We start from the raw sequence: 18,854 nt of genomic DNA on the forward strand, positions 1-18,854 counted from the left end.
CTTTTAATGCGTTTGGGAGAATTTTTACGTATCCTTTTGCATCGAAATATGGTCTTCGCAGCTAGATATATTGGAAGGTGTGATACTGCCGCCAGCGACAGGTTGCCGTGGCTTCTGAGCCATTGCAGTCAATAAATGCAAAAAAATTAAAGACCATGCAGTACCGTATTTTGTGAAATAATTTTAATTCGAAAAGAGCCTTCTCGAGGGCTATAGACACTGCATGACTAAAAAGAAATACGCTCAGCGAGGCGGTTCGGGAACTAGAAGGTAAAAAATCGCACACAGTTTTTTTTTTTCCATTCCCTTCTTCGGCAGTCGTTTAAACGCTCATATAAAAATGTTTGTGTTCGCTCAGAGGCGCGTAGAAAGGTCATCAGCAAAATAAAAGAAAGAGCGCTACTCGCATCTCTGACGACACACGAGTGGGCGGAGACTTTATCCTCGGCTCCCACTCAAGATTCCGGGGAGAAAATGTCAGCGCTTGCATGCGCTCCGACGCACACAATGCCCGGAATATGATTTCCTTCCCACATTGCCTCGTATACGAAGGCAAGGTTTAGAGAGAGCTTCGAGACGCGCTCGGTGCATTGAGTTGCCGGGGACCCTGTTGACCACCACAGTCGTAAGCGCACTGAACAATGTGTCTCGGTTTGCGCAAGGGTCTCTTATGCGTGAACCCGCTTGGCAGGGCGTTCATTCATCGCCGGCCTCCTCCGTCTTGTTGTCATCGCCCGTACTAGCCATTGCCGGCGCGTTAGAGCAAAATAAATATCTGCTGACGCGGAATTCGTTTTGATAGGAGACGAGAAGGAATCGAATTTAGCGAATTTATGTTAGTAGCAAGTATATTTGATGAAGCGCTTCGTGAAGTAGAACTACTGCCGAGTAACGCGGCGCCTTCGTGCGGTCTAGCGAAATGGAAAGCGCCTCCGCACAGCTGCTGCCTCTCGCTATCAGGCGGAGTGACAGATCAGTGCATTGTCCCGAGCCGGCATAGTGCGAGCGAGTCCATACACAAGCGCTCCGCCGTCATGTGCACGGGACCGTTCATTCACAGCCGCCCGCGCAGGTTTCGGCTGTGTAACCTTTTAGGAGGCAGAGAGGGCGAGAGCTGCGGAGAGAGGGTGAAAGGCAGAAGGCAGTGCCGCGCGAGCTACGTTGGCTGCATCGCCAGCTTCATTGTGGCTGTGAAACCGGAGGCAACACATGCGCTGAGGTCGGCCGCGGAGAATATTTTCCACGGAGTGAAGCTTACACGAAGCCTCCAGCCACTTGTCGACGCAGATGTGCTGCGCGTGCGATTCATAGCGTCCGCTGTGTCGGCGGTGTTCGTTCGTCGTCGCTGCGAAGCTCAAAGCGGAGACAGTACGGCACGGTTGCCGGAACACGGCCGCGTCCTTCGGGAAGCGATGTAGCAGCAGTACGCCGTCGCAGTGAGCGGACCCGGTGGGTTTTAGCCGCTTCGTCCCCCCACTGTTCGTGGCCGTGCATCGCCATGTCGCCGCTGTGCTTTAACACGAAGAAACTGAGGAAAATGCTCAAGTGGTACAGCCTACCGGCGCTGCCTCTCGGCGTGGAAGGTGAGTGAGAGGTATCGTTATCACTAGTCACCCATGCGGCAGCCTTGCAGATGGGTCCCCACTCACTGTTCTTCACGCCGCCTGCGAGTGACGTCACAAGTTCCAGTACACTAAAGCTGCCTCCAGGACATGTCCCTTAAATTACTTCGACTACATGTTTTGGATGCTAGGGTAAAATATTTGTGCGATCAGACTGAACTGCATGGTTCATCGGGGCCTTCATCTTGCCTCGCCCATAGTTCCCTGCATTCGTGCGCTTTAAGCGGCACAGGTGAGCACGTCCGGGCCGGAATCACACAATGCTGTTCCAGCCCTGAACCATTCTGACTTCCTTCGCCTCTCCATGGCCACGGAAACCCCGTAGTAGAGTTACTAGCTGGGCTATTTCGTGAACGTGTACTGTACTGAACTGGAAACCCTGTATTAGACCAGCATCTAGCAATTTTTTGCTTTAATTTAGAGGCTGGTTCTAATACACCAGAACATGCTTGATCCATCGTCATTGAGGTACAGCCGTCAATAAAGAGGCCCACAGAAAAGATGCCTCAGCAGCCATTGATGCCACTTCCATGTTAGCGCCAGTAACTTTTCATGAACAGATGGGGATAACACTAAATGGAGAATATCTTAGCATCTGCGATTATATTGTGACATTGCCTTATTAAGTAACTCAAGAAACGAATTGCAGAGAATGATCAATGACTTAGAGAGGCGAAGCATAACAGTAGGTCAAAAATTAATATGCAGAAAACTGCAGTAATACTCAACGGTCACTGAAGGGAACAGGAGTTTACGACAGGTAGCAAGGCGCTTGAAGTGGTAAAGCAATACGTCCACTTTGGCAGGTAATGAACGCAGATCCGAACTACGTGAGCGAAATAACAAGATTAAGTAATAGGTAGAACGCATTTCGTAGGTACTCTTATATCAGGAATGGCAGTTTATCACTATTCCACAAGAGGAAAATACACGACACTTGTATTGCACTGGTACTCAAATATGCGGCAGAAACGTGGAGGCTAACAAAAAGGGCTCAGCTTAAAATGTGTACAACACAGCGAGTTATTGAAAGGAAAATTATAAGCGTAACGTCACAGACAGAAAGAGGGTCAGAGAACGAATGCGAGTTAATGAAATCCTAGTCGTAATCAAAAGGAATAAATGGACATGATCAGGGCATGTAGTTCGAAGGCAAGATAACCGAATGTCGTTGAGGCTAACGAACCCGATTCCAAGAGAATGCAAACGTAGCAGAGTGGCGGCAGAAAGACAGATGGGCGGATGAAGTCTGGAAGTTTGCGGGGATACGGTGTCCGCAGCTAGCAAAGGACAGGGCTAATTGGAGTGGTATGAGAGAGGCCTTTCTCTGCAGGGAGCATAGGATGGTGTTGGTGACGATGACGATTACGACGACGCAGAGTGGGAAATAGAACTTTTTTTGCTTCAACTTTTTGCTTCAACGTTCATAGCGCTAACAAACACACCCGGACGAAGGAGAGAAGTCGTTTACTGTGTTCTCTCCTCTCCTTCGTACGCGTGTGTTTGTTAGCGCTATGAATGCTTACACGGATTACCATCTAGCTCGGAGTCTCACACTTTTCAGTTGTGCGTCACAACTTGGCTCTGTTGTGTTCCACTCTGTATACTTTTCCTTTGGGAAGAGAGCCGCTTTTTAAAACGAAACGATACCGATGTGGTATGCAGGTGCTTGATAGAGCATGGCACGCAGCACGGCTTCATATTAAAGTCTGCTGTTATAAGCTCAGATGCAAAGTGCGAGCCCAGGCACTCTCCCAAGTGAGGTGTGCGCTAATTTCGATTTTCACGACCTAGAGGAGGCGGCTCAATTTGTCCAATATAGGGGCGCTGCAGAGGGCTCCTTCTATGGTAGCCTAGGCCTAGTTAAAAGCGTGTTTCCTTTAAACTTCACGATAACCTCGTGCTTGTTTGTGGACGTTGGTGACCTCGTGTAAGCCGGCATTCCTTTGCTCGACGGTGGAAAATGACTATACGCAAGACAACGAAGACATCGCTGTCTGGCGTGTGAAAACTGCTGATGTGAACGTAGAGCGGTGAACGACAGACGTGTACTTTCGAATGGATTTAAAATCAGTAGCATCGACGTTCGAGACTTTGTAGAACGACTGAATGACAGAAATAGAAGGGCAATGGTTTGCATTTCGCACTTCAGTTAGGCAAGACTCACCGACTGCCGTGCGGTTCGCACAGAAAACAATACAGAAACGTGTTCACTGTCGTGTGCGTTTTAACTCCTGAAGCTTCTCCCGCTTTACATTTCATCATCATTTTCTCATGGTCGTACATTTTAATGACCACGTTGCACTTTAAATACGAATACAGATTTTTATCATGTGTACGGTTGAAAAGTGAGAACAATGTGAGATCGGCTTCTTTACGCGCTTTTGTCATGGAGAAAAGAAGCATTACTCCTTCTGTTTGTTATTAAGGAGTACATGGAAGGCGCATAGTGAATGTTCAGCCATTATGATACGATCTTTTCGTCTAATTCTATTCGCTTTTACCATCCGCCCGTCTGAGTGCACATTTCCAGTCACAGCGAATTCATGGACCAATATCGAAGTGGAAGAAGGGTTGCAACAAAATGTAGTTCGATTAAATCACTGTATAACCCATCAATTCTCCCCTCCCCTGTGGATTACAGGTCATTATGCACTCACGCCGTAATAAGGCCTGCCATTAATGGAAAATTCATTCAATAAATTTTCATGCTTCCGTTAAGTTTTGCGTGCTCAATCGATGATTGTTTACATATAGTGCCTGATATTTACGTAGGTACACGCAAATCATCTGTTTATATAAGGTGGGTGCCTCACAATAACGGCGATATCGTGGTCCAGCAAGCGATCCGCTGCACTGCTTGCAAACATTCAGTTCCCATGATTCCCATGATCTCTGCATTACACTTACCGCCTCTTCCATCTCGTCAGCATGCAGACATCCACGTAGCTTGGCTTCTAAGGCCTATCTTTGCAGCGAAACTATGGCAACAACGTCTGAGTGTGCCGGCGAACCACTCACTCAACATAGCTAACGGCGTGGTTCTGTGCGCCGATCCTTCTTAGTCTAGTTCGCGGTGGCGCCGCAGCCCGCGTGTGAATGCCACCAATAGGGTATTTGCGCTCTGAAAAGCGATCATCGTATTTTGTACACTTTGTGCTTAATGTACCCACCTTTACCTCGGCGCTCTCTTTCGAGTTCTTCATTTGTCCATCAGTTTCAAAGAACATTTTACGTTTACAACTTTTTCCTTCCGCTCTGTGGCATATTGCACATTTAAGTGCACCGTTTTTCACTTTTCCCATCTTGATATCTTCATTGCACATGGTCTTATTCTTATCTTGGAGCAGTTTGCTGATACTCGACCGTTTCGCCATCCAAATAAACTTATCATCATTATTGTCCTCGTCGCCCTTAATTCTTGCAAACTTTGTCATTAGCTCGGGCTATATCACGCCCCCGCTGTTGCCGGGATTTGCCACTTGTCGAGGCGGATGACAAGGGTGGAACACAAACGGAGGAAAAGAATGCACTGTAGCGACACTGCATGCCAAGCAGCTGCAGTAGGGGCGAATGGCCGGTGTAGAGCTTGCTGTTCTTTTGATTTTAATCCGAATGCCAGTTTCGTCAGCAGGTTCCTTGTCACGTGACTTCGGCGTCACCTATCCATGGCCTTCTGCCGCTCGTGTGCCGAGGCCGTGAATAAAGACCTAGCCTCTGCCGTTTTCGATCTGCAGACCTCTCGGGCCCTATAGTGTAGACATTAACGGGTGCAGGTTTAGCATTAGCTGTTATCTGTACGCTTTGTAATTGTTACCAATCGCGGCAGGCGCTTGCGTGTACCAGTGTTAATTAGATTGGTGGCATCTGCTGTCACGCTACTCTGTTGAGAACGTATTCGCAATATACTGGCAGGTCGTATAACATCTATGTCTTCCAGATACTTAACACAAACAACTATTTATGTGCGTATTCATTTTTGGAACAGATGGAGCTTGAGTCCTCCTGACACAGTACAGTGCAGTGAATAACTTGGTTTCCTTTTTTTCTTTTTGAAAAACCGGCATTGCTTCATCTTTTTATCTTGCTTACAGTTTGCACGTCAACTAGAATCGGCACTTTCGCATTAAGTGTGTGCGCAGCTGTGCTAAGTGAATCTAGAACGCAAAGTTCGAAGTATGACGAACAAGCGCATTCAGGTTCATTGCGAAACAGCGCGCAGAGAAAAGTTCTCGTCTTTTTCTCTTTCTCGTTCCGATCTACACCGAAAGCTGCTGGAGCCTTAGCGCGTGGCAGCCGACGCGGTCAACGGCTCTCACGCTGTGACCCTCGCGCTTTCGCCCACGCGCTGAACTAACACGAGATGCTTTTAGCACAGCGCGATTCGCGATCCGTTACCGCTACGTGTCCAGTGCGCATGCGCCGTCTTACCGCAGTTAGGTGGCGCGTGAGTATTGACTAGGCTTTGTCGACAAACGCAACCCTTATAAAAGTGGTCCATAGACTTTTTATAGACTTATTATAGACTCTATTGCCTTCCTATAGATATTTATTTCTGTCTATTCATAGTCTATAGACAAAAGTCTACTAAATGTATGGCCATAAATCTATACATTGTCTAGTGAGTGTATATAGCATTTGTATTGCCTATAGACTGTTTTCTAGGATTTGTCTATAAAGAGTCTATAGACTTTATAGACAGAAGTGTATGGGCAGTCTATAGACTGTCTAAAAAAATTTTCTAAGGGAAGCGCGCACCTCCCACTACGCAGGCGCCGTAATTAGCTGCCCATGAAAGCGGATCGCAGGCCAGCGTTCGTGCTTTCCCAAAGGTCTGTAGTAATAAAAGTAATAATAATAATGACGATTAATGTAAGTGTCGTAACTAACACTTCATACGAAGCTGTCACGCTATACTTTATTGATACCAAGGTTGTTGTCGTTTTATCTATACTTTCATGCTGGTTATGCCGCGCGAATAACGGGACTATTGACGGCGCTCCTTTTTTTTTTTTTTTCTCGTGAGCTGCATTGTCGCCGAGAGACTTAGTGTTCACGTCGCATTTAAACACAGTTACTAAGCAGTATTTTTGTGGAGACAACTGCGCTGCACTGCCCACAGCCGTTGCAAATTATGCACGCTGTCGCGATAGCATGAGTACCCCATAGTTCTCGTTTTGACTAATTGTAAGTGATTGATGATTTCGGCACTCACTGGAGGGCTTGCTTAATTGAAAAGAAACCGTCGTCTTGGGTAAACATCATAATTTGGCATCTGAAGCATTACTTTCACGTTTCATTGACAATACTTGCTTTCATATCACTTTCTTCCACAGCTTTCGTGATGTGACACTGGCAGATTGCCAACTTTCCTGTGCCGAGGCTGTTTGCAAGAAATATATGTGCGTTAAAAAAAACCGCATCTAATTGGTTTTTTGTGCTTCTCAACATTATCTCCGCGTGAGTAATGCACTCCTGTCATAATTTCTTTCACGGTGGAAGGAAAATTTGGTGGAATAGCAACCGGTAATCTGGAGACTACAGGTTTTCCCACTGTATTTGATCCTAGTGCTAGTGGAAATCATCTACGCGCTGACTTATATAATCTGCGTGCCAAAAATTTAATCCGAGTGCAAAATATTTAATCCACGCGCCAGCGTATTTAATCCAAGCGCCAACTCAAACAATGTGAGCGCCAACCAATTTAATCCCAGTGCCAACGCAAAATAATAGGTGCGCCAGCTGTTTTAATCCAGGTGCCAACCAATTTAATCCACACTCGAAAAACGAATGCTGTAGAAGACTCCAAAGCATAGAACACGAATGCCAGGAATAAAATGGCTGAGGCTTAGCTAAGGTTAAGCCTAGTCAGATGCGAAGCATATTGATGCCTAGGCTTGGTATTGCATGGCTTTCCTTGGTTGAATATTTGGTCATTTTAATACAACCACTAGAAGTGTAGCAAGGATTGCCGTGGCAGCTATATACGGGATCATCGGTCTCTGTGGCACGCTGAAGCTTTCGCTTCTCGTTCACCCTGCTTCTGGGCGGCATCCCAACACCTGGCCGCCTCGTAAGTGCCCGGAGAGCGAGGCAAGCTCAGCTTTATACCGCTGCTGTAGCGTCACGTGGTCAGCTGCAGCGCCTCTGATGTGGAGCCTCCACCGCCGCTGCCGACCGCGCGAGCCGGCAGCCCATCTCTCCTCTGCTGTGACGTCATGTTGTCACGTGGTCAGCCGCCGCGCCCCTGATGTGGAGCCTCCACCGCCGCTGCCGACCGCGCGAGCCGGCAGCCCATCTCTCCTATGCTGTGACGTCATGTTGTCACGTGGTCAGCCGCCGCGCCTCTGATGTGGAGCCTCCACCGCCGCGGCCGACCGCGCGAGCCGGCAGCCCATCTCTCCTCTGCTGTGACGTCATGTTGTCACGTGGTCACGCTAAAGGTCAATGGTAGCTCCACCGCCGCGCTCGACGGGCTGTAGTGTAGCTGTAGTAATATGCTTCGCATAAAAGATGAGAATTTTTCAAACCACTGAGTGAAGTGTCTACATATTGCATAGCTTTCATCAATACTGCTTTAATACAAGTGTTTTAAAGTGCCGTTTAAAGCGCACAATATCAGCATTAAAAAGCTGCACAGGGGCTCAGTGCTATGGCTTACTGGCTCTTTATTATGACCATAGAACGGAGGAGGGCACAAATGCACACACTGTTTATAATGTAAATTGAATCCACTGTCTTCAATAAAAGATGCGATTATTTTGTCAGATATTCAAAGAAAGTGCTAATAAAACGTACCTTAGATTAGCCCTACGTATTTTCGCGTGAAAGAAAGGTACACAGCCAATGATGGAAAGTTGCAAAGCAGAAGGCAAGTTTTGCGCCTCCAATTCCTGTGGATTGTCGTCTGCTTTTGCAAAATATGCTAGGACAACTGAAAAAGACATAGATATGTGCACACGTTACTAGAAATCTGTGAACTTTCTTTTTCAAGAAATAAGATTTATTTCTCAGGCACGTAAAAAGCATTGTTAAAAACACAGAAGACAAGAAAGTTTCAAAGCAGACGGCTTTGCGTGTGCCGCATTGTGGCTGCATTTGCACAACGGAGTAGAGCCGGACGGCGGTGGTACGCACTCGTATACTATAAGCAGGTGATAGTGTACGACTTTTCCTTCATCTTGCATGGACATTAACGCGCAGTATTTTCTTCCATGGAAGCCGATGAGCCGTGCTCTTACGTCCTAATTGAACACCGAAAACTAGGGCCGCCATTCAAGCACCCGATGCACCAAGAAGAAAGAACAGCAAAGTCTCTGAACATGACAGGGCCAGAATTCTCGATGTGTCAAGGCGTGGAGGAGATGTCAAAAAAATGGCAGACACGCTGGGCATCAATTTAAAGACAACAAGGTCCATTGCAGCTACCGATAGAGAGGTGCTGAAGAAAGGCGGGACGTCGAAGAAATTCGGAAATGAGGTTGTAGCGGCTCTCAAAAATATTGTGGACAACAACCCTGCTTTCACGCTAAAGCAAATAAAGGAGGCGTGGAAGAAGAATTGCCCAGACTTGCCATCAGCACAAGTAGCATTGATCGCCTACTGGATGCCCAAGACTACTCTATGAAGTTGGTGACTCAGAGGCCGATCGACCGCAACAGAGATGACGTGAAACGCACCCGCAAAGCATATGCGCAGTGGCTGCAGTGTGAAGGACCCCGCTTGTGCAGGTTTTACGTTGATGAGACCAACTATAACATATCGTGTTCAAGGAGCTTCGGCCGTGCCGTTAAGGGGCAACCTGCAGTACAGACGACGACTGACAGCAGAGGCGCAAACCTTAACATTATAGCCTGTATGTCAGCAAATGGTGTCATACATTGGACGGCTGTCGACAAGGTTCACTGGGTCGTGTTTAACGAATTTTTGAGCGATATATCAGCCCGTGTCGAAAGTGAAGAGCCGGGTTCAGAAGCCGTTTTTATTTTTGATAATGTCCCCGCTCACAGCCATGCGGAACAGGCAATCCTGGCCAGTCAGCTGCACTCAATCTAGAGGCTGCCTCTCTACAGCCCATTTTTTTAACCCTATAAAGGAAGTGTTTTCGAAGTTCAAGTCTGAAGTCAAAGCTTTTCTCAGCGAGCGGAGAGACTTGGTGCTCACCACTCCGCCCGGACTGACTAAAAGGGAGCATCGGCGCAGTTTGTTGCTCGACGCTGCTGGACACTGTATGCAGCAAGTACAGCGAGTAGAGTGCGCTGTTTTTGACCGCCATAACTTTTCTTTTATACCAGCAGCTTTGCGTGAAGATGACATGCAAAAAGTGTGAGGTCACACTTTGCGCCACCTAATATCCTACCGAAAATAAAACTGCATTTAAAAGACGGCCGCTTCTGTGCTTGTATAAACTTAGATTGTTAATACCGCTATAGACCTTTTTCAGGTGCGCGCGGCCATCTTTCGACAGCAGCGCCGCCTTGCGTCTGGCCGATTTCTCCGCCATGTTGGCTTGGGTGGCCGCCGCCGCAATACAGGCAGCGAGTACTCGCCGCGCTGTTCAGCCTTATCCGAGTGTTGATTTTTGCATGATTTTGACCTGCAAAGTGTTGCACTGTATGCACTGAGCAACTGTGAACAAAATGGCCCGTGCTTCGGCGAGCGGCGACGCGGATGTCTCCCTGCAAGTGGTGCCAAAAATCGACATTGGAGGTGCGCTTCTACGCAAGTGTGCGCAATTCATTTAACGGCTTTCTGGTATCTATAATGGAGACATTTATTAATGCGAGCACGAAACTTGCTGAGCGCTTCTATGTTGTAGTTATAATTATAGAAGAAAAACCGCTCCGTTCCGAGCTAACAGCAGTGTTGCTGTCAAGCGCTCAGGCGGTCCGTTCTACGTTGCGCCGGTGACACGAACAGATTAAAGTACGTTCGACCGTGTCTTTCACTACATTTTAACTCTGGCCTTCGAACGCGATGTAATTTATACACTCGAAACTGGTGCACCTGCTGTGACAGTTCCTGACGGGCGTATCTGCTTGGTCCGTCTCGGGTGCGGCCGCTGATTAATGCCGAAAGAGCGAGAAACCGCGTGCGTGTAGTCGGGTGGGCACTGCGTGCCTGCTGATTGCACGTCCCTAATAGGCACATTTTTTTTAAACAATCGGCACTTTGCATTATGGCGTCAGTTGAAAATAGCATTTGGTCGAAGCATGAGGTGTCACGATGCAAGGTGGACACGTCAAAGCTGCTGCCTTCAGTTTTTTAAGTCCTGCTGGTTTATCGGATATTTACTGCAAACAAACAGCTGTGGCATTTGCGCAATGCATCATGGCTTTCAAGTACTGTCAAATACCTATGTTTACAGTGTTATCGTTAATAATCAGTCGCCAGTGTCGGCAGTTATAACAGAAATGTTTCACGTAACTCGCAGTGCTGCTGCATCATTTCCCCGAATTATTACTTATGTTTTGATTTTGCTAGGGTCACAGACGACACATATCTTAGCCACATCAGCAGTAGGTGCTCGCGTGTAAGGTATGTGTAGCTGAAACAGCCCGCAACCGCACAGCCGCCGTGGCTCTCTTGTGTTCTTCACACTGCTCCGCTTCAAGCCGCCTTCGCTTCCTGTAGTTGTTTGAACAGCAGACAACTGCGCAGTGGTTTCCCGAAGACCTAGTTTCAGCTTTAATCGCACATGCACCCAAATCGGGCTACTACAGCTAAGCAACCGCATGCAGTAAACACGGAGAACCGCAGAGAACGCACGGGACGCACGGACACCGCCTTTCCGAACCAGCCAGAGAGGAGGAAAGCAACACGGCGGCGTTCGGCGCGCTGGAAGCGAGGCTAAAACTGAAAAAGGTCTATAAGGCAGCCGCCAGTACCTATCCATGACCTAGGCTGTGAGCTCCGGTGTAGCTTCGCTCACTTTCCCTTTTAATACTAAATAAACCGTAAAGTGAAGAACCGTTACTCCGGTTCTATGACTCGTCCCACCTGGAAGAGCTCTGTATTACACTACTCCCTTTTTGTTTCTGCTAGTGGTGTTGAATCTTTTTCACAGCCTCCCGAAAACATTTCGCACCAATTGCATGAAAACGGCCGGCAATATGAAAACAGTATGAAGGCCGTAATTGTAACTAGCATGCAGATTCCGCCCATAAGACAACCCATAATCAGCAGTGATTACCCCACTAATTAATACACGACAGTCACAAGCCGCAAGAGTTGCATCAAATAGTGGGGTTTAACAGCTGCTAGTGGCTCTTTGATGTTGGAAGGTATGCGAAGAAAACGAAATAGTTCATGAGAATGTGATTCACAGGCTCGCATGGTATCGGAAATTATCTTAACTTCGCTTTATTTCTGGCATTCATGCTCTGCGCTCTGGAATCTTCTACCGCATTCGTTTTCTGCAAGCGGATTAAATTGTTTGACACCTGGATTAAAACCGCTGGCGCTTATATTATTTGCGTTGGCACTGAGATTAAATTGGTTGGCGCTGGTATTGTTTGAGTTGGCGCTTGGATTAGATACGCTGGCGCTTAGATTAAGTGCATGGCACTGAGATTAAATTACATGGCAGGCAGATTATATCTGTCGGCACTCAGATTATTTCTTTTGGCACTAGGACTAAATTCAGTGAGAAAACCTGTAGTTTATATGGTTGCTATGTTCAGTAGTGTCAGCAGTGCTGATAAAGAAATAAACTAAGTGTTCGCGCCATCGCATTGTGCTTTCTGAGACAAATCAGTGCACTGTCGATGGTGGAATCACCACGTGCGCTTCCCCGCGCGTTCTGGGAAGCACATGAACGCAGTCTCGGACTGTTAGCTCCGGATTCAGCTTCGAATTAATCTTGGCCCCCCTTCCTTCGGCGTTCGCAGGGAGTGCTTCCATCCACCCGGTGGTGACGCTGACGCAGAACTACGGCGACTCGACCGACTCCTCGCCCAACCAGAGCCAGGTGTCCCGCAACTCATCCAGGAAGTCAAACAGCTCCCTGCTCGTGCACAGCGGTGAGCGCATCACGCGGAAATCAGTCATATAGGAAGAATACTTCCTGCATTCTTCTAACATTCTTTCGTGACTCCGGTCTTGACTCCAGATAGTGGAAGCAGCAGTTGGTGACTATTAAGGGTGATTGTGTGCATGGCGACGTTGGTATGTAAGGACACAGTTCCGTCCCTCAAATTCTCCATCTTAATTAACATCTAAGTGTCGCTACGGTGGCGCAATTGTCGGCGGAAAAATCGTAAGGTAAGGCCAATCCCACCAGTTGCTTACAACCTCAACTCAGCTCGAATCAACTCGCATCGCGCGCATCCTCCCTGTTCTCCTCCTTCGGGAAGTTTTGCGACATCGTTGTAGAACGCAATAATGTAGTCCTCTCAAGTCTTCATTACGAAGGAGAACACTGATTCTTGAGACTCGGGCTATACCATGAACAATAGTTAACGGCGATGGCTTGCCATGACTGTCCGTCGGCGGTTCCTGCTGATGGTACCATTGCACTCGCGTCACAAGCACGATTACACTGACATGGAACGGAGATGAATGTCGGAAGAGTTGAGGTCACGCTATTGAGACAGCGCTTCTTTGACATAAAGCGCTGCTCGGCGGGCGCAAGACCTCATGCATTATAAGAGACAGTGCCCTGGACGCTTACGTCATAGTGCGACTGACTGTTTCAATTGAGCCGCATCAGGAAGTGCAGGCGCTTCCATTGAGCTGCGAAAAAGCACGTTTGTGCAGCAGCTCACGCATCTTACATTGTTTCTGGACCTTGGTAATGATGGATGGCTTCGTTAAAGAAGCTGTTCTTTCAAACATTCATCAATGTTACTTTCATCTCTACTACATCTGTAGAGGCGAAAGTCAAAGCCCTGTTGTTTGTTCTCCACAAGTGTGGTTTCCAGCCGGCGGCTAATAATAGAGCTTTCGGCTTCGTTTACCGCGCACGTGGTCCAAAGACTTTTGTCCTCTACTGTACAGGTGCAGATATGCTATAGTATGCAGACATATGCGTACAGTGGTGGACTAACATCCGACAAGGGAGGCTAAGCTCTCCTTTTAGGCGGAGAAGGTGAAATCTATTGTGCCTCTTTCTGGTGCAGTGGACTTGAAGCCCCTGCGGAAGACGAGCAGCCACGTCGATGTGCACACCGTACGTGTTCCCCTCAAGGACATCATATGCTACCTCTCGCTCATGGAAGCCGGGCGGCCCGAGGACAAACTGGAATGTAAGTGGTGATAAAACCTGCGTTGGCGCGCCGTATTCACTCGCGCTGCGGTCGTAAATTTAGCTGTCTTTTATCTGAATTTCGCATGCCCTTATCTGATTCTTATTGAGCTTAGTCCGCCCGAGTCCACCATACGACTAGAATAAAGGATACTAGGAGCCTCCGGTGCGTAGTAGAATGCCATGGTTGGTTCTTGAAGTGGCATGTCCATGGCCTTGGATGGGCTTCACGTGTCTTGCGTCTCCAGGGATCGAGAGTCGCTTGGCGAGAGGCGCCAGGACTCTTGCCTTGCCAGGTTGGTGGTAACATTAGACGGCTCGCTACCGATGAGAGACTCTAATGGGACGGGACTCAGCTACTCACCGGGCAAGTCCGGGATCTTTGCATAAAAGTTCACGATCCGAAGTCGTTACAGCTTAAAAGTCAATGGAATATGTATTTCGAACAGGCAAATTTCAAGGTGGTACTTTTTAACGTCGCCAGACTGGCAAACAATATACAGTCGAACCTCGTTAAACTGGATTAACGAACCTCCATATAGCGAATTCCTCGATATAACGAAGTTTTTCAATTCTCTCAACGCCGCCCCCATTGAAGCGCGTGTATTTGAGACCTCCATTTAATGGACGCCTAGCAGGGGTGGACCTTGATGTAACGAACTCGCTAGGCCGACTGTCTGTTAGCTTGAGCTGAGTTACGAAATTTGACTGAAAAGTGAAGCATGAACTGACATGAGAGGAGCTTCAACGATCGCAACGAGCGACCGCAGTTGAGACAACACGTTCTTCAACGCATCTTCGTTGCTTTCGCTTTCGCCGCCCTGCGATTTCTCGCGTAGGCCGGGATACATGCGACGTTTTTTTTTCGACGATATTCGCGTGGCAGAAAATGCCGTGGCGGCGCGCCGCCGCGTATCCCTCGACGCGAAAGCAATTGCATTCAACAAATGGCAAACACCACTGAGAAATAAGGTCTGTGAGAGCAGCGACGCTGACTCTTCTGTTTAAATCACGAAAATGTTCACTTCGACACCAGTATACTCGCTTTAGCACGCGTGCATAAGTATCTGTAAGAATTTGCGTGATCGAATGCATGGCGTCGCGTACCTTTGGGTGCCCGCTCAGCCGCGGACACCACCGACTGCGGTTTTCTTCGACACATTCGCTTCAGAAAGGAAATCCAGGCATTTAAATCCAAGATTCGGCCGTGGTCTCTTAAAAAAAAAAAAGCGACATTTCAAGTCTGATGCAGCGTTTATTTTCACGATAATAACATTTCCGTGCCAAAATGCCTGCGTAGCTCATTGGCCATGGCGGCCATGCTGGTGACGGCAGGCAGAGGCTGCCAAACCGGAAGAACGGGCTTTCTGCGCTGCAATTAGCTTGCTTCAGCAGCCGCTTCCGGTCTCACTGGACGCCGTGCGTCAATATCTCGCGGAACCAGATCGGCGGCGGCAGACGTTTTTCTCGACGCCGGGCGTCGAGTGCGCGCCGTCGGGCGAAAATCGCCGACTTGCAGCCGCAAAAACCCTCCATGCATTCTGGCCTTTCGCAAGCCGCGGCGGAGATGGCGGCGGCTGCCGCGGCAGTCGCTCTATCAGACATCGAATAAGGGGGTTTCCTGTAAACAATTTCAAGGTGATTTCATCTGCAGCTATTTCTTATCTTGGTTTCCGTTCTGCATTGCCCTTTCGGGTCTTCTCGCGAAAACTGCATGTAACGAAAACCTGGATGTAACGCGAAAAATCCCGGACACTTTTCAACTTCGTTATATCCAGGTTTAACATAACGAAACAGTTTATATCGAAATTATGGATATAACGAAGGAATGATGATTCCCCTTGGAAGCTCGGTCAGCACGGGCTATAACGAAGCCACGGCTATAAGGAAGCAATTGCCTGGCCCCTTCAACTTCGCTACAATGAGGTTGAACTGTATTAGAGAAAACTACCAAACCTGGTGACAACCGCCGCTCCACTATCGCATTTCAAAGGAGACGCTCTTACCATCCGTCCATCCGTCCATCCGTGTCCCCCGTACATTCGAGACAGGGATGACCGCCTGGAGTATTACAACGGTCGCACACAAAGGACCCGCGGAAATCCGGAGAAACGCAGAGCTAAGACGTCGCACGGGAAAGCTTCGCTGCTCCTTTGTGTCGCAGGCTGCAGCGGTCTTATTCAGCCTGCATTGACTTTCATCGCGGTTGCATAATCGCTTGTCCACGATACAAACCGATTCTTGGGGCGAAGCGCTCGAAGCCTCCCGTCGGTGCAGTCGTTTATGCGGGAACCGTCTGTATTTGCAGACTTGTGTACCCACTTCCGGTGCTCGCCCTTATCCGACTCGAATGTCAGGGTCCTCCTTATACCCCGAGAACTGTTTTCCGTGGAATAAATGATGACGCCCTGACCTTTGAGAAAAAGCCTGCGCTCGCATATCCCCGCGCACGCTTGGCTCCTGTGACTGGAGGCACTGTGGCGAAACCAGCGTGACTTGCATGAAATGATTGGAGGTTTGTTGCCAACGTCGTTTTTGTTCTCGTCGCCTGGATTCGGCTGCTTTCGGAATGGCCGACCTGCTCATATTCGCGTCTAAAATGCGTCAATCGGTCGGCCGACTTTGCACGCGTTATATAGTTGTACGGCTCTTCGTTTTCGGCCCTTATTTTTTCCATAATTCGGGGCGTAAAATTGGGAGTGGATATCAAGTTGTTCGGAACGATGAATCACGTGAGCGCAGAATCGAATATTTGAAGATCACAGTGGCAAACGGCCCACGATTCCCGCTAATTCTCGCATTGAATGGTACCTACAGATGATGTGATGGTTATTCGCAGCTCAGCCGCTGATAATTTTCTTGTAGCCACTCGATGTGCTCCTCAAATTCAGCGTGATATATTCTTCAGCTTCGTTTACTGTGCGCACCGAAAATGTTCTACGCACTAGTGGCAATGAACTGCGTAATCGTGGCTGTTGAAATTTCGAATTTTTAACCAGCACTTTGAGCACAGTTGTGCGTATGCAGAGAGTCTTGCAGGGAAGCGCTATTAACGAAAAGTATGCACTGTGTGCTTCAATGGCAAGATGCCGCTGTGCGCTGTTCTGAGCTGATAATCACTTCTTTATTTTTAGAACAGCGCTGATGGCGACGAATGTCTCTAATGTCTCAATGAAGCCAGTCCCAAACCTCGTACCTCACTAACACTAAAATGCACTTAATATGATTGATGAGGCGTTATAGTGTACGTAAATGGTAGATGTGAAGAAACTGACGCGCTGTAAATGTTATCGGGTGGCCGTTAGCTCTGATTATCGACACTGAATAATTTCCTTCTTGTTATAGCCGCTTACTGACGTCGCTTTTGCGTGCGTGTGTTTCTGTTCTCTGCAGTCATGTTCAGGTTGTACGACACAGACGGCAACGGTTACCTTGACAACAATGTAAGTACTCCAGGACAGAGCAATCTGCATGCAGCTACGTTGCAGCAGCTACGTACGCGGCCACAGACGTCAGCGTTGACGAGCTGCAGACGCGTTAGAACAGTAGAGATACCTTGAAGCTTTTTTCTAGAAGAAATCGCAAAATTTCCAGTTTCGTTAAATTTCCTAGTTCATGACGTCCCTGTTACAACAGCAGCAACATTTTTTTTTAGCACCTTTAGCGGAACTTGAATCACATTGTACAAAAAGGAAGTCGCAGGGGGGTATATATTAATAATTCGATTTCCTTTCTAGTAACATTTTGTGTAGTGACTTTTTTCGTGCGTGTTTCACGCTGGTAATATAATTGGGCTGAGCCGGAGTATGCAAGAAACCACATCTGCATACTGCGCTTTACCGATGCATGTAAGCTTGCGTGGTGAATTTGGTAAAGAAACGAAAAGAACCCGTACTAAAAGGTACTTCTTACCATGACACGAAAAACGCTTTCAAAGCGTCCACATATCTAAATGGCTCAGTCGGCACCCGTTTTCTTCTCTTAATTATGAGCAAAACAAAACATAACAATTGTTCAGTCATTATTTATATGAGAGGCCGCCGGCGTGACGTCCTATCGCGTTTAACTATCTGGTTATGGCTAAGAACTCGCTTAATCGAAACATTCCGACAGCGCTGCCGTGGGCTGCTCGCAAGCTGATTACTGTTTAAACGGCACGCTGTTCCCTGCGACAACAGAGCAGATTCATTGGCGTCAGCCTCGACGTAGAAGACTGAATGCGCTGCGTGGTAATAAATTTTCCCCACTATTAGTCACGCCCTACAAACTCTCGTGTCTGGAACGCCATCTGGGCAGCATGTTGCATTTTCTTCCGCCCACAAATGTTCACGCCCCTAACTACAATCCGCACGATGTGCTGTGAACACCTTTCTGTACCCAAGTGTCTGTCATTATTCAGTTGGTGCCATTTACTTTTAATAATTTTACTACAACGTGGGTGCAATGCCGTACCTTTACGATTGAATTCAACTGTCTGGGAGTATTCATCGTTTTGGGTTCGTGCTCTCTTTTTTTCTTTATGCCTTAGGAGACAGAGTGCATCGTGAACCAGATGATGAGCGTTGCAGAATACCTCGGCTGGGACGTGTCAGAGCTGAAGCCGGTGAGTGCAGTTGAACGGAGCTTGTAATACAAAAGCACGTGGGTGAGAGCTATTCGTCGCCGCTAGCTGGTCTCGCGCTTGAGGGCGACTGTCATTGTTTCCGCACGATAGCGAAAACGCGATTTCAAGGATGAGGACGTACGTGAGTAACGCGAATAACGAGGTACGTACAGGCGCGCGACTCTGACTTTGGCAGTGAAAAGTCAGCAATGAATTTGTTAGAGCTGGGGAAATACGATAAGAGGTGCTATAGAAGAAACAAACGAGGTGAAATGTCGCGACGGAACTGAATATTTTTTTACTTAAGGGCGCCCACATATTCTGCGCCACCATATCCTGGCATCCAGGAATGTTGCAAACTATAAATGAACGCCGTTTTTCTTTT

At 47.9% G+C, this 18,854-nt stretch overlaps 1 protein-coding gene across 6 annotated transcripts in view; it reads left to right on the forward strand.

The window, feature by feature from the left end:
• The window catches only part of Dgk (diacyl glycerol kinase 1), a 453,430-nt gene that overhangs the window by 405,909 nt on the left and 28,667 nt on the right, over positions 1-18,854 (forward strand). For all 6 annotated transcript variants that reach the window (XM_089548936.1, XM_089548938.1, XM_089548940.1 and 3 more), the window contains 4 exons: positions 12,512-12,643; positions 13,742-13,867; positions 17,260-17,309; positions 18,395-18,469. In XM_089548936.1, the coding sequence (XP_089405062.1) occupies positions 12,512-12,643; positions 13,742-13,867; positions 17,260-17,309; positions 18,395-18,469 (383 nt within the window). The remainder of the gene's footprint in view (positions 1-12,511; positions 12,644-13,741; positions 13,868-17,259; positions 17,310-18,394; positions 18,470-18,854) is intronic.

This window comes from Amblyomma mixtum, chromosome 6 (genome assembly GCF_055824585.1).
Source record: "Amblyomma mixtum isolate Tamu chromosome 6, ASM5582458v1, whole genome shotgun sequence".
Classification (NCBI taxonomy): domain Eukaryota; kingdom Metazoa; phylum Arthropoda; class Arachnida; order Ixodida; family Ixodidae; genus Amblyomma; species Amblyomma mixtum.